We start from the raw sequence: 22,990 nt of genomic DNA on the forward strand, positions 1-22,990 counted from the left end.
AACATTTTACATCATGACAGCTTTTTTGACAAGAGACATGGATATATTCACTCATTCAAATTTGACTGCCAAATCCATCAACAGCAAGCTTCACTGATATGGAAATTTTAAGATGTCATGATCGTCGTTTTAAGGTGCATAACCGTCTGTCCCTTTCAATCAGGAGATTAATGAAGATGATTATTGAAATGAGAAGAAAATGTAAAGGAATGAGCTTTCAAAGAATAGGGGGGGGGGGGGAGAAAAGGAATCATCAAGGAGGGGAGAGAAGGCCTAGGCCTCAGATGCTGTCATAATGCCAAGCCAGAAGAAAACAAACTCAGATGGCCTATAAGGTCTAAAACCCCAAATACACAGATCAGCAACAATATAACAGTGACTGACTGTTATTAGTTGTAGTGTGCTGTCTCTTCTACTGCCACTTATTTCTGCTGGATAGAATTACAGCTGCAATTGTATAAAAACTAACCTGTCAACAATGGAGTCAACAGCTAATCATGAAATAAAATGCATATTGACAATTCAAGACAATTTTATAAAGTACATAAGGCATTTTTACAAAAGAATATTTTGTTGTTCTACAGAATGGCATATCAGTCATACCTACTGGATAGTATTCTAAAATATACATTCAATATTTAGTATTAATACTAAAATAAATAGCGTGGCCTCCAAAGAGGCCTGGTGCAGGTCTTTCGAGTTAACACTGTATAAGCAAACCTGCGCGTCTATGAGGATGGAGCCCTACCTAAGATGAAGTCTAATGATGAAGACCGCACACATACCCATCCCCCAAGCCATCAGAACCAACCAATGAAGGTTAAAATCCTTGTCCTGGCTGGGAATCAAACCCGGGATCCCCTAGACCAAACACCAGCATGCTAACCATTTAGCCAAGGTGCTGGACATTCAGTATTAATTAATGCAGGGGAAAGTGTTGCAGAATTCCAATGCTATATTATTGCACTTGTTCAGAGAGGCAAAGGAAATAGAGCTTAAACCGAGCTCGATAGCTGCAGTCGCTTAAGTGTGGCCAGTATCCAGTAATCTGGAGATTGTGGGTTCGAGCCCCACTGTCGGCAGCCCTGAAGATGGTTTTCCGTGGTTTCCCATTTTCACACCAGGCAAAGGCGGGGCCTGTACCTTATTAAGGCCACGGCCGCTTCCTTCCACTTCCTAGGCCTTTCCTATCCCATCGTCGCCATAAGACATATCTGTGTCGGTGCGACGTAAAGCAAATAGCAAAAAAAATAGAGCTTAAGGGGGCATACTCAAACAATACAAAATACATTGCAAAACAGATCAAGATTGGAAGGGATGCAGAAATGAGGGAGTTAAAGAAAAGGGATAGCATTTACCATTATCATCCTATCTCTTATTTTTGCATAATGCAGTTATTGTAAAAATCCTTTAGCATGCAAACAGACCTAATTCAGCCAAACCTGAACTAAGTACAGAGTTGTAGAAATACCTCACGACCAGTCAAAGAACACATTACTGCTTGCTGACGAGATAGGATACATCAACACACTATGAATGAAATTTGAAGTTCATTTCATAAACAATAATCACAAATTACAAAATTAGAACACAAAACAACATAATATTTACCACTATTTCTCAAAATACCGGAACAAATAATATTAAATATTATTTCAAGTAATCGAATACCTTAAAATTCGTATAAATTCAACAATGGTTCACATGCTTTGGTACAGTTACAATGCTGCTTGTCTTCAATGACATAATAAATTTTCCAACTTTCTATTTCCCACAATGTTATTTACTGCTATTATGACAGTTGTTCCCCTAGCAAACTAACTATCACATCCTCCAAGGGGAACAATGAAAGACATGGAGACAGAGAGAAAAATGGAGGAACAGTTCCACTGATATTCTCATAATTATAAGAATAAACATTAATTCTTCCTGGAACCTCGTCGCTTCATTGATGACGTGCACTGGGGGCAATACCATTTACCTTTAGGTGGTGCTTTGATGTCCACACAGGCATAGTGAAACCACTCAAATGGACACTGAAATTATAACATATACTATTAGTTTTCAATGCACTGGAAAGCTGAAGTAAATAAAACTTCCAAATTAAACAATTGGACAATAAAGTATTAAGATACTTATTATACAGTATACAGTCAAAACTGGTTAAGACATCCCTCTCTAGCATGTTTCCCTGGTTATTATGTCATTATTAAAAAGTCCCAGTCCATGTCCTATTAAGTACATGTTAAAGAAACTCGGATAGCACATTTATGTCTCTTTAGTACATTCGTAATTCCCACCATAAGAAATTTAAATTAGTGCTCCTCGCGTACACGATGCACTAGCAACAAGTGGCCTGGGTGAGGATATGGTCCTAGCGTGTCGGCCTACAGCTGCAGGGAGCGTCAGTCTCAAGCCAGTCTTTGATGTGGGCACGTTTGTTTGGATCATGCAACAGTAGCTCATGTAACGTGTTGGTGCATAATTTTACATTTGTAAGTGCACTGTATAACAACATACGTCAATTACATCTAATGTACATGCGTATACAGCTGACGTGTTTGTGCTTAATTTTATGTTCGTAAGTGAATTGTGTAACAACATACACAAAGTAGGCCTACTGTACTTATGCACAGTGGTTTGCAGGACATTCAGTTATGGAGCAGAAGAAAGCTAGACAGTTTACAAATGATGAAAAATTAAAGTTTACTGAAAAAGTGGATGCTAATCCACTCACAAAATGTATACAAATCGCTGATGTGTTGGACATTCCTACAATAACTTTAAACATAATTGTAAGCGACATGTATAGTTCTCATCTCTAAGAACATTTTTTCTTGATGTTTTACTATGTCGGTGTTCTTAAAATGTATTATGTATTTCATTATTTATTTCATTAATTATAACTGTAAACACTTGTTTCTTTGTTTTCATTTTTGTTTTATTTTTACGTTCAAACAGAACCTTAAATTTAACAGCTTAATTGCTTTTCTTTTCTTTTAGCACATTCCCTCTTTATGATGTTTTTTTTTTCGGTCCCCACAAAAACGTTCTAACCAGTTTTGGCTGTATTGCAAACATGAAGCAGTGAAGGTACTAATAATTTGCCAAAGTTTTAGCAGTACTTTCAGCATATAAAATAAGGTTTGAAATGGATGAAGGGAGACTCCTAAATTGTGATCATTCAATATTTCAAATTGCAATCATTCCTTTGTAATGACATAGTCATGTTAAATTGTTGGTGGTTTCACGAGATTTTACAAGTTAAGCAAACATTTAAGCATAATCAGTACCTGAAAAAGAGACAACATAGTGCTGACAAGTAGCAAATTAGAAGGAAAAAAAGTTACCTAACTGAAAGTAAATTGTGACAAGGAATATCTGACCAGAATTCCATTACTTAACTAGAAGTAGAAAAGTACTCAGGTTGCCAATCCCCACAAAATGAGTATGGAACTACAGAACCAATATACAGTCGAAACCGTTTATAGCGACATCGCTTTTAACGACATACTTGATTTAACGTCAAAATCTAACGGTCCGGTCTAAATACTATATAAACACTGTAGTGTATTTAAAAAATAACTTAGTATGACATAGCTTATTATGACATATCACATAAAACGACTAATTTTGATCACATTTTTTATCAAAATGCTGATTTTTTTTGTTATATATTTGGGGATTGCTCACAACAATGTAACGCTTATTATTGTAGACTTCAAATCAGTCTGTCTCTTAAATAGTCAAGGCAAGCATCACTGTGAATAACATTTTTTAAAAAAGGGAAGTGTTTAATACTGAAAAAAGTCACACATAATATGGTGATTAGAAAATTGGAAAACAAACGTAGGCATAGCAAAGAAATTGTTTGGCCTTCACTTAAACTGCAGCGGTACATATAAGTTAGGAAATTTGTATAGAACGGTTATAGGGAGGTACATTCAGGGAAACGGTGTGGCCTAGGGAGCGGTGGTAAGGGAACAGGGAACTGGAAGTCAAGTAGGGATGACATAAAAATGTTAGTGCTGAACTGTACAGTAGAAGTATTGTAAAGAAAAGGATAGAATTAAGTAATTTAATAGATGTATACTTACCAGATATTATAATAGGACTTGAATCATGGCTGAGAAATGTTATAATAGATGCAGAAATTTTCTCATGGAACTGGAATGTGTATCGTTGAGATAGGATAGGAGGGGGAGTATTCATTCTGGTGAAAGAAGATTTTGTAAGTTAAAGATGACAAACATGAAATTCTAGGTGTAAGGCTCATCTCTAAAAATAGGCAACTTGATGTCTTTGGAGTGTACAGACCAGGAAAGGATAGCACTGATTCTAATTCAGAATTATTTGATAACATAATCAGCTATGTGGGAAACAATAAGGAAAAGGAACGTGATTGTAGCGGGTGATCTCAATTTACCAAATGTCAATTGGGAAGGTAATGCGAACGACAGGAAGCATGACCAACAAATGGTAAATAAGCTAATATGGGAAGAGCATCTGATTCAGAAAGTGACTGAACCAACTAGAGGGAAGAATACTCTGGATGTGGTGCTGGTAAAACCAGATGAACTCTATAGAGAATCCAAAGTAATGGATGGTATTAGTGATCACGAAGCTGTTTTGTGGTAGTTAAAAATAAGCGTGAAAGAAGGGAAGGTATTAAAATTAGGACTATTAGGCAGTACCATATGGCTGATAAAACAGGCATGAGGGAGTTTTAAAAAAGTAACTATGATTGGTGGAAAATGGTAAATAAAAATGTAAACAGACTCTGGGATGGGTTTAAAGCAATTGTTGAGGAATGTGAAAATAAGTTTGTACCTTTAAAGGTGGTAAGGATGGCAAAGATCCACTATACTATAACAGAGAAGTAAAGAGACTAAGAAGGAAGTGCAGGATGGAAAGAAATAGAGTTAGAAATGGCTACGGAAGTAGGGAGAAATTGAAGAAACTTACTAGGAAACTGAATCTAGCAACGGATAACATGATGGCAAGCATACCATAATTGGCAGTCATAAAATTTTATTGAAAAATGGAAGAGTATGTGTAGGTACATTAAGGCAGAAACAGGTTCCAAGAAGGACATTCCAAGAATCATTAATGAACAAGGGTAGTGTGTATGCGAGGATCTTCAAAAGGCAGAAGTATTTAGTCAGCAGTATGTAAAGATTGTTGGTTAGAAGGATAATGTCCAGATAAAGGAGGTGACTAATACTAAAAAAGTATTAAAATTCACCTATGACAACAATGACATTTAAAGTAAGATACAAAATATGAAAACTAGAAAAGCAGCTGGAATTGATAAAGTTTCGGGGGATATATAATAAAGACAGTGGATTGGGATATAATAGCATATCTGAAGTACTTATTTCATTATTGTTTGATTGAAGGAGCTATACCAAATGAATGGAGAGTTGCTATAGTAGCCCCTGTGTATAAAGGAAAGAGTGATGAAGCTGAAAATTACAGGCCAGTCAGTTTGACATGCATTGCATGCAAGCTTTGGGAAAGCATTCTTTCTGATTATATGAGACATGTTTGCAAAATTAATAACTGGTTTGATAGAAGGCAGTTTAGGTTTAGGAAAGTTTATTCCACTGAAGCTCTACTTGTAGGATTCTAGCAAAATATAGCAGATATCCTGGATTCAGGAGGTCAAATGGAATGTATTGCGATTGACCTATCTAAGGCATTTGATAGGGTAGATCATGGGAGACTACTGGCAAAGATGAGTGCAATTGGACTTGACAAAAGAGTGACTGAATGGGTGGCTATGTTTCTAAAAAATAAAGCTCAGGAAATTAGAGTAGGCGACGCTTTATCTGTCCCTGTAATAATTAAGAGGGGAATTATTCAAGGCAGTATTATTGGACCTTTATGTTTTCTTATATATATCAATGGTATGTGTAAAGAAGTGGAATCAGAGATAAGGCTTTTTGCAGGCTATGTTATTCTGTACACAGTAATAAATAAGTTACAAGATAGTGAGCAACTGCAAAATGACCTTGATAATGTTGTGAATGGACAGTAGGCAACGGTATGATGATAAACAGGGTTAAAAGTCAGGTTGTGAGTTTCACAAATAGGAAAAGTCCTCTCAGTTTTAATTACTGCGTTGATCGGGTACCAATTCCTTTTGGGGATCAATGTAAGTACCTAGGTGTTAATATAAGGAAAGATCTTCATTTTTTCCATTATCAATATTTATGCACTCCAGCAATTATACTGAATGTGATCAATCATCTTCAGTATAGATTTTTCGCTACATGCACTAGCGAACACTCTTGTCGACATTGGAACTCAAAGGCGATATCAGAGTCAATTAGTAATACTCTTCAGCTGGTGTTCTATAAGCACAATTCGAAATGAAAGAGAGCGTGTTTCCGTAATAATGCGTAAATAACATGGCTGATAGCAATAGTTAACTCATTAGAAATAAAGGCTGAAGTAAATGATCGCTTAATTTTACCGAAATTAACCGACGTAAGTCCGAATTTATTCCAAATTTGTTTGACCATTGTGACTGAATATTTCTTAGCATAGTTCTAATGTAAGAGATGACTGTCCTGAAAGATTGGAATATTTACTGTATTTTTTTGTTGGTTTTTTTATTTTTTAACTGAAAAAAAGGTTCAGTATGGCCAAACTCACAACTGAATACAACATTTCAGGGACATCCAAAGTTTTTCTTATGTGGTATGTTTTGAAACAGTCTTCCAAATGAAGAGGAACAAGGCACTTCCTGCACTGGAATATAAAGCTTTCTTTGTGCTCCAGTAATCATTTAGGTTAGGTTTCATATTCTATGACATTATTATGATGAGTGCAAAATAAGCCTTCATTTCATGTACAGATACATCTTTCTGTGTATTTCCATAATCCCTGCCAGTCAGAATTGCATTGTGTGTATATTTATTAGTTTCGTTTACAATCTGCATCCAAAAATTATTGCCCAAGAATTGACTAAATACATCTAACTCTGTTCCAGATTCAAGCAGTTGTTGAGAAATAAATTGATTGACTCTGCATTGACTGCTGAAATGGAATTTTACTTGATTATTAGGCTCGTGAATCCAGGCCCAATCACTCGCGCATACATCGCTTTCATTTTAAATTATCTTTACTGAATTCATCATCATTTATATCACCATCACTTTCATTTAGAACTTCGTTCACCCACTCATAAGATTCACCAGATTCGGTAGACTTTATTGCGTTCAGGTCTTGGCACTGCATGCCCTGATCACAATATAAACAAACCACACATGTACCTGAAAAGATATCAACCGAAGATAAAATACTTACGTGAAATAATTGGCAGTGGTCAAAAACACTTCAATACACGCTACAGATGTCAACAATCAGCACTATCTATATTTATGAATAAGAAATTTGAGATTTAAATGACGGACGGGCAGCGCCCGTCTTCCGTCATCACGGCAATTAGGAGCCAAGGACGGGCAGTGCCTGTCTTTCGTCTCCAATTAGTTAAGCAAGAATGTGATACACCTCAAAATACAGCACAGAGTGGATGACTTATTTCGGAAAAAGTGTGTAAAACACCTGAAACACATATAAAAAGGTTTGCAGTGGGGCATATAAAAGTATCAGCGTATTATTGCAGATTACACACTTTCTAAAACAAATGTCAGCTGAAGCCTTATTTCAGACCAGTGGATTAAACATCGTTTTCTGATCACACTCTTCGACCATGAATTTGGAGGTTAAGCTCAGCCATGTGCAAGAGAAATTACTTTGATGGTCATCTTGAATGAGACAACACTTTGATCGACTCGAGACGAAACTCGAAGGTGCGAATTTCAACATACGGGGCACAGTTGAAAGATGTGGATGCCTGTTCACTTCCTGGATTCTGTCTTCATTAGTAAGCAATTTCACAATTTTTTCAGTATCTATAAAGGGGCTACCACAAGACAAATATGCACCACGCTAGTCAACTTCACACGATTATGTTCCTAATCCTTACGTAGTCTATCACGCGACAAATATTCACTGCCCTTCACTGTGTCACTCAACACAAAATAAATTTCTAACTTCAGAATGGATTGGAAATAAAAACACAAAACAGGCTTACTGGGTTATTCAGCAATGTTAATGAAAACTGGAAAGCAAAACTGAACTTTCCTAAGACTAATGGCTTGCTTCCCAAAGCTATAATTTACTCTCTAAATTTCCAGAATTCAAGGCCATTTCCCGTTTTTGCATAACTTTCCCCGACCTTGCTCCTGTGACAAGGGCTCTAATCTGTGTGGAAAATAACGTTCCTTTCACAAGGGATGACAAAAAACAACATCAGGACTGAGAAAAATGTGATCGTACTGAGCGGTAATAATGAAAATTTGTGACGTGATAAGGTAGGTAGGTTTAAATAGATTTAATACGATGTGAATCGGGACTTCGAATTTACGAGGTGCTAAGCGAGAAATCATCTTAATGAGGAACGCACTACAAGGTTTCACAGTATTTTCTCGCATCTGGTTAAATTTCGGATAAGCTATTTCCGAGTAATTTATAGCGAAAAGGTTATCATTACTCTACTGGTGCTTGAAATACGTTTTCATGATACATGTGAGGTTAAGTTAGGTTAGATGACATTGTTTGAATAAGAAGCCACTGGAGTGATACTAATCGAATTTTTCAGAATGAAATTGAACATATGTGTTCATACTGTCTCGGAAGAAAAATAACTTACGAGTAAGCCGTAGTATGGAAATCTGCCAAAACCAAGTTTTGAACAGATTGCCGTTCCATACCTATTTTAATGTGTGTGGGTTTCTTCCCCAACTTTTACAAAAAATCAGATATAACGACAATCCACTATAGCGAGTAAATTTTTTGCCGTTATGAATTCTCGCTATAACAGACTTCTACTGTACTTATTTTAGTGATTTTTTTTTTTTAAATTTAATTTTGTTAATTAACCATGTAAGTGTGCAGACTAAAACTTACAGATATAACATTTTTAGAAAAAACGCAACACAAAACCGGTTTGTACGAATATCAGCTATAACGACCAATGATTGGCAGTCCCTTCGGAGTCGTTATAACCGATTTCGACTGTAGCTGAAAATGACCAATTCTCAGTAAACAATGCTTCCTCATCACATGTACAAAACCAGCATAAGAGAGATTCAACCACCTTCTCAGAAATGGGTTTCCCTTTAAAGTTTCCTCTAATGTACTCTATTGTTTCCTGAATAACTAATAACAGGAATTAAACTAATCTCCTCCACAATAACCTGAGAATTTCTTGTTTCTGAAAATCAAAATGCAATTTTGATGTGAGTGATACATACTCTGAAGGTTATTCTAGTCAGGAAGCTCATTCACTCATTTCAATCAATTTTGAACCATTGTCAACAAGTGTATAAATGGAAAAAATTATTTAAGGAAAGAAAAATGAAAATCTGAAATAAGTCTGTTGTTCCATAGTAATCCATAACTTGCTCAACAATGAGTATGGTAGTGATCAATCATTATTATTAAACTCTCTAATAAGAAAGGATATGTACCTGAAAATGAATCGAATTTCCATAAATCTGTGAACACATATCAAACAACTGTTGTTTCTTATGACCACCTATAACTGCATGCTATTAACTTGCTTATATCTCAATTGTGTTCGGTGTCATTTTGAAAAGTTTCATTCAGTGTACAAGCACTTTACTTTTTAGGCACTGGTTTTACATCACACTCGATTTATAGCAATGGTAGCACTTCTCTTGAAGGTAGGTTCATTCAGAAATGATTCTGCTGATTCTTTCAAAAACAGACAGTAAGATGATAATAGAGTTTAGGTAGATGTATGTTTTACATGATCTTTTTATCCCTAATGATTTAATGCCGTACCAACTCAGGTAGGTTTTTGGTTTAACAGGACCAGCCGATGGGGTTTTTTATAGTTACAAAATAATGATACAAAACATTGAAGGTGCTTGTGCATGTGTGGTGCGCACATGCAAGACTGTCATACGGACCCTGATACAAGTGAATTACTGTATTTACTCGTGTATTACACTCCCTTTTTCCTCACTTTTACAGCCAAAAAGTAAAGGGGTCCAATATGCGATAACCTCAAATTTTGTGCAGCGAACACATGACTTCTAGGCTATAAAGAGCTATAAATTGTACGTGTAAACATTCTACACCAGTGTCAGCCAACTGCGAGTACATGTGATGTCAGGTAACATGTCACACACTCTGCTCGGGCAGCGAAACGAAGTACTTAGTACTGTAACTGAGAAGTGAAGGCTAGAGGGGCGAGGGGAAATGCAACTTCATTCGTAGGGGGAGGCCCAAGGGCTGCAGGTAGTACAATGCGGTATGTGTAGTACATATTTCTCTCCACATAATTTATTGTAACGTAACTTTGTTATGAATTAATATAAAAGTTATAAAGCAACTTTCTTTCTACATATACAAACTAAACTAACTTTTTCCGGTAAATCTTCGGAACTGATATTGAACACAAAATTGCTGTGTTTTACAATATCACCCACTGTAAAAAATAGTGCTAATAGTAACAAACAGCACAGTTTTACAACAAAAATAGTACAGAGAGTAATCTGTAAACTCAAAACATACGTTTTATCTCATGATATCGATACTCAGTTGCCACTCGTGGGTTTCTTTGATTTTTGTAGTCTTGTTTCGTTTATTAGTTTTGCAATATTTGGAGTTAATGTTTGTGGAAACACTAAGTTTAAGAGCACTCTTCAAATCGTGATCTGACAACTGGCTTCAATATTTTGGTTTTGTTGATTTAAAATAGAAAAGATTCGTTCACAGGCATACGTTGAACCTAATATACTCAACATTCCCGCTGCAAAACCTATGCAATCGGGGAAACCTTTCTTTTTAATATTATGAGCCCAACTACTCCAGAATTGCGCCCTACCATAGAAGGTGCACCATCTGTTGCTATTGAAACTAGTTTGTTCCATGGCAAAGAAGCATTTTCAACAACACTTACAATGCAGTTGAGAATGTCGATGCCTTTCGTGGTATTCTTCATAGGCACTAAATCCAGTATTTCCTCCCAAATTGTTAAGTTTTGTCAACCCCTCGTATGAAAACGGCTAGCTGGGCCGTGTCAGAAATATCTGTGCCCTCGTCAATTGCTAAGGAGTATGCCCGGAAGCTTTTTGTCAGTTCTGATAATTGTAGGTGGACATCATCAGATAGGTCTTGAATTTCTGTCGACACTGTGTGCGCGGACAAGCTGGTAGCTTCGAACTCTTGAATGATATTTAGACAAAACTCCTCACCTGCTAGAATTAAACATTCCTTTACGAATTCACCACCACTGAACGGTTTTTAAGTTTCTTTGCAATTAAATATGATATTTTATAACTCAGTCGAACTCTGACTTACTGATCGAATGCTCGACATGGTTATTTATTTTACCTTTTAGTTCTGTAATTACACGTACCCTTTCCTCGCCTTGATACTGATCATAATCTGCAGCGTGATACAAACTTTTAACCACGCCATTTTCAGTTGTAGATAACGTTTATCTGGACCTACAGTTAGAGTTATTAGATTTACAGTGTGATAGAGAACTAAGGGATAAATTTTTAAATAAGAAGGATTTGTGTGGCTTTTTGTGAAAAGTGTCTATAAAAGCCGTAGCCACCAGCATGTATGGCACTTCATGTGTTTACTACAAAGCGAGGCTGTCTCTTCGTCTCCAGTCTACGACAGCGGCTCCCCACCTTCTGCGCTCTTACGTCACATGGTCTCTCCGACGTCACACGGTCTCTCTTACAACACACGCTAGCCAGTTGGCCGAGCCTGTTCTACACCTATGAATGTATTTGAGTTATATTGGCTATTTTCGTTGGATGGCAGTATTTCTAAATGTAAAAAGACAATAAATGGTGAACACGACTTTTAGACCTACATATAAAGTAAATATAGTCCGTTTTAGTCATTCATATCACGTCATTCATTACATCTCATTAATTCCTCTGATGAGGTTGACATCAGGAAGGGCATGCGGTCGTAAAAACTCGCTACGAAGATTTGTCTCACTCCATACTCGACCCCATAGAAAAAAGGGATCAGGGTATCGTATTATCATATAATGCAATACTGATACAAAATAAGTTAATGACCAGTCATTTGCCTCTGTCGGTTGAGCAGTTCGCCTATCACACAGTAAACCTGATCACTGCTTTCATTTGAATTATCGCCTTGAGCCGCCAACTTCCCTGCCCTGCCACCGGCGTGTCGTAAATACAAGAGACGTCATCTTCACTGCCATCCCATCAGTCGTGTCAGCCATGCTTCATTCTCTTTGAGCCATGCACTGCAATCGAGAGCATATGAGGTCCTGTCCTTTTGAACCTTTTAAAAATAGATTAGTTTTCGACTATAGAGTCTAAACAGTGTGAATCTATTCCCAAATGGTTTCTGGAGATGGTCTCTGATATTGCCAGTTGGTGTATGTGTAGCAGAAGCCACTCCTGAATAAAGCTGTGCTGTAGAAGGCGTGCCAAACCACCAGCTGACAACTAGCGTATGTTACGAGTTGTACTTCCGAATGAAATACATAGTGACTGCAAACATTCTCTTGATAACTGTGGCTATTGAAATCCAGACCCTTATTTTTTAAGTATATTTCATGCTTGTTCTCTACATTTATCACATCAGGATTTACGTAAACAGCTGTCCATGAGATAAGACCATATTGTTTAGGTTAGGTATGTTATCGCCCGGATAACGCCTAAAATTCCTCGACAGAAAGAATAAAAATAAATAACAAGAAAGTGCGCTACATTTATGGATATCTACAGGTGTGGCGGTAATGCGTTTTATTATCATAATGTTTAACTTTGTACGTTCGTTGTCTCTTTTCTTTATTAATGCATATCCTAGTATGTTTTGATTGGCGTTTCCAAAAATTGTTTAAAGTATGTGGGGAAATAAAATTATTATTATTAATGTTATTATTATTATTATTATTATTATTATTATTATTATTATTATTATTATTATTATTATTATTATTATTCGTTAGATACGTTGGCGAGTAAAACAAAAGTTTGAATTGGATAGCTTTTATCACGTTTTAAATTTACTTCTCCACCAAAAAAGCCTATATTGGCCCGAGTTACGAGATATAAAACGACCACTTTGTTAATGATCTCGCCTGCTATATAAATAGCAACAACTGCAAATATTTCTCAACAAAAGTAAACTCGTTTCCTCATTCCGAGGTGGTACAGCTCTTTTTACACACACCCCCAGTGGAGGGGAGTTATATGTACCGTTTTTACTGCATATCAACCTTCCTGCCATTCGTAAATCTCTGGCAGTACGGTACCAGGAATCAAACTCAGACTCCCAAGAACGGCAGCTAATTGTGCTAACCATTACACTGGTGGACATTATTAACTAAAAAGCACAGACATTTAGCATGACTGATGCATGCTTGCAATGTGCGGGTCAGACACGAAGCTAGGCCTATTCACCTATTTGTGCGACGTCATCAGAGTTGCAATAGGCCTATGCTATGGAGGCGGACATTTCTTAACTACAAAACACAGATGTACCACATGGCTTCGACACATGTTTTCATTGTGTGGGTCATATGGACGAAACTATTCACAAATTTTTATGATGTCATCAGAGCTGCAATAAGACATGTACCCGCTTAGAAGCGGAATCGTTGTTCTTCTCTGACGAATTACATTGGGAGGTCATTTTCTTCGTCTAATACGCAAGGGGTCTAATACACGAATAAATATGGTATGTTGATCTTCACACTGTGGTACACTACAAAATCTTGCATTAAAATACAGAACAAGAACAATACGATCAAGGTCAACAGTTTTACAGCGAATGGTATGTTCAGTTTACAATCTGAAATCCAACTTTCAAGGCTTCTTAGAAAATATATTCAAGAGATCTGTTGGTTCTACAATTATATCTCTGAATGTTTATTTAGTTTAATGTTTATTGTCAGTTTCTGTTAATTTTATTTTTGTAAAATTTCCATTGGCGGGGAGGGTTCTAAGCCCCAGTAACTTCTCCTTGGCTACGCCCCTGCGGAGCATGGATCTTTCAAGCCTTGTACTGCTCAGTATTGCAGGGGAAAGACAGTTAACTGGCATACAATAAATTAACAACTGGGTGTATGTAACATGGGATTCCAGGGTGTACTATAAAATAATTCCATCCAGTTAATCAACGACTTGGAGAGAAACTTGAAAACCTCAACTGATTTTTTAAAAATCTGTTATCTTAAGAGAACCCAACACACATAAGCACATTGTTATATATATATATATATATATATGTTAGTACCCTGAGTTATCATCCTAGAGTTGCTGTATTTCAGCTCTATGTTAGCTCAACAAGAAGTTAAGCATAAGCAGTGCACGGGTTAAAATGAGAAATGTTGCCTTCAAACACCACAATTTACTGTATTGGCCCGAATATAAGACAGCTTCACACATAAGATGATGCTGAATTTCTAGAAGATATTTACTAGGAAAAGTAAATAGTGAATAACCACAACATATTCAAATTCTCTTATAACTTAGTAAGTCCTAGGGTAAATGTACGAACATAAAATATTTTCCTCAGTCACATTATGTAACCCTGATAGGCGACCAATTTATCGGCATAATTTGCCAGTAGACATTGCGCAACTGTAATGAGACATTGTAAACATAGCCCTGAACACAGAATACTGGTCTCAAACACAATGTCATATTAAAGCAATGAAGGTTCAGTGTGAGGTGGTATGCAATAAATTAACCAAGGTGACAATGTGGACAGGACCAATAACAAGTAAAACAAAAGCGCCAGTAAACTGTTGATGCACGCAATAAGGAAGCTTCGAGAAGAAGCCGGAAGCTGATTAACAATGGACCAGACATTAACCTATTGGAGACAAAAGACGGGCATTGCCCATCCTCGGCTCCTAATTGTCGTAATGATGAAAAACGGGCACTGCCCGTCCGCCATTTAAATCTTGAATTTCTTATTCATAAACAGAGATAGTGCCGACTAATGATATCTGTAGCGTGTATTGAAGTGTTTGGAAGTTCCTTGACCACTATAAATTATTTCACTTAAGTATTTTATCTTCGGTCGATACCTTTTCAGGTACACATGTAGTTTGTTTAGATTGTGATCAAGGCAGCACCAAGGCCTGAGCACAATAAAGTCTCTATCGAATCTGGTGAATTTTATGAGTGGGTGAACAAAGTTCTAAATGAAAGTGACTGTGAAATAAATGATGAATTCTGTAACGGTAATTTTGATGACAATAGTGAAAGCAGTGAGGATAGTGAGGAGTGTGTAAACGAAAGCAATGTAAGCGCGAGTGATTGAACCTGGATTCACGAGCCGAATGATCCAGTAAAATTCCATTTCAGCGGTCAATGCAGAGTCAATCCATTGATTTCTTGATGTATCCATACATGAAATGGAGGCTTATTTAGCTCTCATTATAATAATGTCACAGAATACAAAACCTAACCTAAATGATGACTGGAGCACAAAGAAAGCTTTATATTCCAGTGCAAGAAGTGCCTTGTTCCTCTTCATTTGGAAGACTGTTTCAAAACACACCACACACAAAAAAACTCTGGATGCCACTGCTGAAATGTTGTTTTCAGCTGTCAGTTTGACCATACTAAACCTATTTTTAAGTTAAGAAATAAATAAAAACAAAAAAACAGTAAATATTCCAGTGTTCTGATCCTTCAGGGCAGTCGTCCCTTACATTAGAACTAAGCTAAGAAATATTCAGTCACAGGGGTCAAACAAGTTCAGAATAAATTCAGACTTCAATCGGTTAAGAATGATTTGGAAGTGGAAACTACTAAAAGAAAACAGATGATCATGAATCTGTGACAAGTCATTCATCAGGAATGAGTCCATCAGAAGGCTATGTAGAGTTCAACGAGACTTCTTAGATGTGAACTGTTCTGAGCAACACTGCACTGTGAGAAGCCATGTGGAGAACAGCAGTTTGACACATTGCTGTTAATATGTGTTACAATCATGAATAAAAACTATGCCAACAGGAAAACTCAAACGAGAGTGAACTTGCGATTAACTGTAAACAAGCAGTTACAGTTTCAAAAAATACCTCAGACTGCTGAGTCCAATGTTCCAGACTTGAAGCAGGAAATGAATGAAACAGTCGATAGAAACAGTTTCAGGCAATACCTCAGATTGTGTAGTCCAGTGTTCAAGACTTGAGGCATGGGATGAGTGATTTACAAGGAAGGAAAACTACCCTAGAACCAGACCTAGGAGTACATCGTGGATGGCGTTCTGGACCCAGTTCGAGACTGTACCCAACAATAATGGGTCGACAGAAGAGAAAAAGGTAGTATAACTCATGGCTGAGCTGCATGGAGAAGCTCAACAGGCAAACTGTGGAGTTCTGGAACATTTTCACAATACAGTTGAAGTCTGCTACAGCGAATACAGCATATAACGAGAACACCGTTATACCGACAATGTTTTGCTATCCCTTCGAAATTGCTATATTAAACTGTGTATTATCCTTCGGTTCGCTGACACATCTGTTATTACGAGCGATTAAGCGTGCGCGATTTCTTTCGTTACCAATATTTATGCACCCCAGCGATTATGTTGCATGCAATCGATTATCTTCGGAATCGATTCCTCTCTCTGTCCATTATCCAGTTCTCTCGTCGATATTCGAAGGCGATGTCAGAGTCGATTAGCAATACCCGTCGACTGCTGTTCCGTAAAGAAAATTTGAAATGAAAGAGAACATATCTTCATAATAAATTTGTAAATAACGTGTCCGATAACAGTTCTTAACTCGTTAAAAATAAAGGTTGACTAAACGATCGCTTAATTTTAATACTAAATACTGCAATTAAGTAAAAATTGGGATACACCTCGAGATATGGCAGAGTGGATAATTGATTTCAGAGGTTAGTTTATATTTTCTTGGGTCTGGTTAAATTATGGAAAGGTTATTATTATGTAAATTTATAGCGAGAAGTTTATCATTTCTCTACTGGTACTTGAAGTACGTTTTCCTCATATGTATAGTACGGTTAAGTTAGGATAGGTGACGCTGTTGAACAAGGAAACTGAAATGTTTGGCACAAAATGTGATCGATCATTTTGGAACGGTATCGTTTTCTCATTATGTACATTTGCGAGCTCTCTCATCACATTCGAAGGTGATGTTGGAGTCAATTAGTAACACCCAACGACTGCTGTTCTCTAAAGAAAATTCAAAATGAAAGAGGATAAGAAGTTTACATAATAAATGCTTAAATAACGTGGCCGATAGCAGTTGTTAGCTCGTTAAAAATAACGGATGAAGTAAACAATCTCTTAATTTTAATGTTATATACTGAAATTAAGTAGGAATGTGATACACCTCAAGATATGGCAGAGTGCATCACTGATTTCTTGGATAGTTCATATTTTCTCGCGTCTAGTTAAATTTCGGAAGGGCTCTTCACATGTAAATTTTTAGCGAGGGTAACTCATTTCTCTACATGCGTTTCAAATATGTTTTCATGACACATATGCGGTTAGGTTAGATGACGCCATTTGAAGAAGAAAACTCTGGAGTGATACCATATTTCTCCGAATCCAAGATGACTTTTTTTCCCTCAGAATCTCATGCGAAAAATCAAGGGCTGTCTTGCATTCGCGGCCTAACAGTAATGAATACCACTGGCAACTACCGCAGTAACCATGCTGCTTCTTTTCACCCCCGCACGCACATGCATGCACACACAAAATTCGTTGACAATTAACAACAGCCTCTTTATTATACATCGCTAGCCATGACAACCGGTTGTACAGTGGCTGTGTGTAACATCACTGGATCTCGGGAAATAGTGAAGAGAGAGTGACATTCTATTAGCCTCTACAAAATCATTTCTCAAATCTGCAGAATGGCATCAAAACATGCGAGCCGTCAAAATCTTAGAAAGGCCACGGCTACTCACTGGCAGAGTTATAACGCGTCTACTGTATCCGACTCTGAGTAAAATGAAGTTTTATAGACAGCAGGAATATTTTCGTGATGGATAGTCATACAGATACGTGGAACAGGTATTGCCGGCAATTTTTCAACGGATTTTTTTTTTTTTTGCTAGTTGCTTTACGTCGCACTGACACAGATAAGTCTTATGGCAACGATGGGACAGGGAAGGGCTAGGAGTGGGAAGGAAGCGGCCGTGGCCTTAATTAAGGTACAGCCCCAGCATTTGCCCGGTGTGAAAATGGGAAACCACGGACAACCATTTTCAGGGCTGCCGACAGTGGGGTTCGAACCTACTATCTCTCGTTGATATTATGATGCCAGTTTTAAGTTAATGGTTATTAAACACTCGGTAATGTAGAATAATTGTGCAGCCGCAAGAAAATATGGCACAGGCCTAACTAAAGCCAATATTTGGCATCAGCGTGAAGACCAAGATAGCTTTAAAAAAAATGTGTACTGTACAAAATATGCATTTGGTGGTCCACAACAAGGACGCTTTAAAGAAGTTGAAAATGAAATTGTGAGGTATGTGCACGAAAAATGCAAGGGTGGAATGGCCCGTGGCGCAATAAACTCGTTCGTTGACCTTCAACGTCCGCTATTAGGCCTATACATAGAAAGCCGCTGAAGTTGGCCGAACCCGGAAAGCGGCGAGACGCGCGTGTAATGGTAGCCGGTTATATGTGACGCTGAGTAAAAGGACCGTAATGGTTTTATAGACAGCAAGAATATTTTCTTGATGGAGCACCGTATTGTAGAGACTCATGGAATAGGTATTGCCGGCAAATTTTCAACAGGTTCTCTTCGGTATTATGATGTAAATTTTAAGTTGATGGTCATTAAACCTCCAGAAATAAAGAATAATTGTGCAGCCACAAATAAAATGCGGCATAACGAAAGCCAATGTTCGGCGTCTAAAAAATAGTCTAATATGCGTACTCTACAACAAAGGCATTCATATGATTTTACAAAGCACTTTTTTGAGCCTGATTTAAATTTTTTGAAGGAAAAAGTGGGGTTCGTCTTGGATTCGGAGAAATACGGTGCTGCAATTTTTTTCAAATGAAATTAAACATACACTTTCACATAGTATCGGATTTCGAAAAATAACAAACAAGTAAGCCGCAGTGTGGATATCACCTGCAGAAACGCAAGTTTTGAACAAACTGATTGCCATTTCATACTGATTGTAATGTGTATGAGGGGTTTTCCAACTTTTATTTAAAAATCTGATATAACGACAATCCGCTCTAGTGAGTAAATTTTCCGCTGTTGTGAATTCTTGCTATAACAGACTTCTATTGTATTTTAATTATTTATTTTACAAGTTGCTTTACGTTGCACCATCACGGATAGGTCATGTGGTGAGGATGGGATAGGAAAGGGCTAGGAGTAGAAAGGAAGTAGCTGTGGCCTTAATTAAGGTGCAGCCCCAGCATTTGCCTGATGTGAAAAAGAGAAACCGCCGGGCTGAGTGAATCAGACGGTTGAGACGCTGGCCTTCTGATCCCAACTTGGGAGGGTCGATCCTGGCTCTGTCCGCTGGTATTTGAAGGTGCTCAAATATGCCAGCCTCATGTCAATAGATTTACTGGCACGTAAAAGAACTCCTGCAGGACTAAATTTCGGCAGATCGGCGTCTCCGAAAACTGTAAAAGCCATGAGTGAGATATAAAGCCAGTAATATTAGTATTAAAAATGAGAAACCATGGAAAACCATCTTAGGGCTGCTGACTGGAGTTCGAACCCACTATCTCCTGAATGCAAGCTCACAGCTGTTATAAGAATAAATGACATTACATAATTACAGTACTTTATATATATATATATATATTTCAGACCCTTTTATCAATTTATTCTTATAATAATTGCACTTCAATACGGAACAAAAATGAAATTTATAGCTTATAAGCTCACAGCTGCACGCCCCTAACAGCATGGCCAACTCACGCGGTCATTTTTACAACAGGAGATGGTTAGCTACAGGAGGACTTGACAAGATATTCTATCACCTTAACACCGGCAACACTATCTCTATCAAACAACCATTCTGTTGGGTACCTTTGGCCAAGAAAACAGAGATAACAGATGCTCAGTGAAGCGTGGGATGATCAAAGAATCTAACTGTCCAAAGTCATCCACTATAGTGCTGGTAAAGAAGAAGAAGAAAGACGAGCTCCACTTCTGCATCGGTCATCAGAAGCTAAACAACGTCATCAAGAAGGATTGCTTTCTATTACCCTGAACTGACAACACCTTAGACATCTTATTCAAAGCCCGGAGGTTCTAAACCCAGGAGATACAAGCAGGTAGTGCTGGACCACATGGTGAAGATAGCGTTTTCTACCAGCCAAGGATTGTGGCATTTCACCGTTATGTCCTTCAGATTGTGTAACACACCTGCAACCGATTAAGTCCATGCTGAAAGAGCTCAAGCACAACGTCTGCCTGGTCTACCTAGGTAGGATGTACGTCCCTGGAGCACCTGAAAAACCTCCACAAGGTATTCCAGAAACTACAAGGTGCTCGCCTAAAACTTAACCCTGGGAAAGGCTGATTATTTAAGCAGGAGATACACTACCTAAGCCATGCTGGGTCATCGTTAAGACTAACCACAAACCCAGAAAAGCTAGAAGCCATTAAGAGACTGGCCTGTGCCAAAGAACTAGCAGGAGATGAGAAGTTTTCTCAGCCTATGTACCTACTACCGGAGGGTCATTGCCAGCTTCGCCAACATCTCGAAGCAACTGATGCAGGTCACACAGGAGAACAGGTCATTCTGATGGTCACCAAAAGCAGAGGCCAGATTGTGCTCAAGGAGTACCTGTGCTCAGCACCTATCTTGCATTATCCCAAGCCTGCAAAGAAGTTTGTCATCAACACCGATGCTAGCAATGTGGGAATAGGTGGGATGCTGTCACAGATCCAGGATGGACAGGAAAAGGTAATAGCAAGACATTATCCAAAGCCAAGAAGAAGTACTGTGTGAACCTGCTGTGAACTGGTGGCCATCGTGAAGACAATGGAGCACTTCCATAAATACCTGTACGGTAGCTGTTCCATCTATGCACTGACCATTCTGCCTTGACATGGCTACTGACCTTTAAAAACCTGGAGGGACAAAGAACTCGGTGGGTGCAATGCCTACAGAAATATGACTTCACTGCTGAACATCAACGAGGAAGGAAACATTGTAACGATGTCCTAAGAACTGCACTCACTGTCAGAAGGTTGAGAGGCAGGCAGGTACAGTGGACATCCAAACTGTAAGAGCTGTGGCACCAGAAGGCTGAGAATGTGCCACAGATCCTGCGAGAAGTTTAGTCACGACATCGACCAGCATGGAAGGATATCGCTGAGCATAGCATAATGAACAAGATGGCAAGAAGGTTGCCCAGCAGTTAATTCCCAGGAAAGTTAATTCCCAGGAACAAAAGGATGGAAGTGGTGGATGAGCTACACAGAAGCACTACTGAAGGCCATCTTGGATTGGGTCTGGCAACGTTAGTGGATACATCTGAGGACAGATATCGAAAGATGTGCGAAATGTATGATACCTGTGCAGAGAGCCAAGGCCCTCATACCTGAACTATAGGCCTGATGCAGCAGTATAGCGTGGGAGTGCCCTTTGAGAGGATACCTATCAACATCAAAGGACCATTTTCCAAATTAAACACTAGAAAATGCTATCTGTTTCTAGCCATTGCTATCTGTTTCTAGCCATGGACTATCTGACTATGTGACCTGAGGTCTACACCACCCCCCCAACAGGAAGCAGTGACTGATGCCCTGGTTAAAAGCTTCTTCTTCCACTCTGGTTCAGAGGTAGCTGCACAGCAGTCATGAAGGAACTTTGAATCGACAGTGCTGAAGGAAGTCTGCAGCATCTTGGTGTACCCAAGACTCAAACGACACCTCTCCACCCACAACCGGACGGCATGGTAGAGCAGTTCATGAAGACCATCAAAGAGCATCTAAGAAAAGTGGTGTCAGCACATCAGAGGGACTGGAATGAGAGGATGCCCATCTTCCTAATAGCCTATTGCACAACCACTCACAAGTTTACAGGCATAACACCCATCAATATAGTCTTTGGGAAAAGAATTTTTTTTTTTTTTTTTTGCTTTACGTCGCACCGACACAGATAGGTCTTATGGCAATGATGGGATAGGAATGGGAAGGAAGTGGCCGTGGGCTTAATTAAGGTACAGCCCCAGCATTTGCCTGGTGTGAAAATGGGAAACCACGGAAAACCATTTTCAAGGCTGCCGACAGTGGGGTTTGAACCTACTATCTCCCGAATACTGGATACTGGCCGCACTTAAGCGACTGCAGCTATCGAGCTCGGTTTTGGGAAAAGAGCTATGACTGCCATATGACTTAATATTCGGGATGGCTGCTCCAAAGCAAGAACAACTGGCAAATGACTACGCATGAGAACTGGTAGAGCAGCTTAAAGACATCCACGAGTATGCCTGATGACACCTGAACAGAGCTAGCAACCAGATGAAAGTGCAATAAGACCTTGTAGGCAAATTCAGAAGGATTCCAGTAAGGTGATCGAGTGTGGCTATATCGATCTGTACAGACAAAGGGAAAATTACTGAAGTTCCAGTCGGTTCCCTACACAATTATCACCAGAATTAACGATGTAGTCTATAGGATTCAGCAGCCTCCACAAGCAAAAATGAACACAATAATGCCAGTGAGAGCAATAATAGCGGTGGAGAAGCAACAATGTCGACAGGGCCAGGAGCGAGCAAAGCAATAGCACCAGTGAACTCTTGAGGCTTGCAATTAGGTATTTTCTAGAATAAATTGGAAGCTCCTTAACAAAGGACCAGGTGCCCACAATGATCTGGAGAACCAAATGACTGGCCTTTCCAAAGAGCGCAACTGGCACATGCCAATCAGTCTGGAGTTGGTCTTAAGTGCATCAAGCATGAGTGAAAG

General features: G+C 38.4%; 1 protein-coding gene across 1 annotated transcript in view; it reads right to left on the reverse strand.

Moving 5' to 3' along the window:
* Positions 1-556: 556 nt before the first annotated feature.
* Positions 557-22,990, reverse strand: part of Ing3 (Inhibitor of growth family, member 3) — a 103,721-nt gene continuing 81,287 nt past the window's right edge. The window contains exon 9 of the mRNA XM_067136328.2: positions 557-2,036. Coding sequence (XP_066992429.1) covers positions 1,920-2,036 — 117 coding nt within the window. The 3' untranslated portion in view covers positions 557-1,919. The remainder of the gene's footprint in view (positions 2,037-22,990) is intronic.

This window comes from Anabrus simplex, chromosome 1 (assembly GCF_040414725.1).
Source record: "Anabrus simplex isolate iqAnaSimp1 chromosome 1, ASM4041472v1, whole genome shotgun sequence".
NCBI classification, from domain to species: Eukaryota; Metazoa; Arthropoda; class Insecta; order Orthoptera; family Tettigoniidae; genus Anabrus; species Anabrus simplex.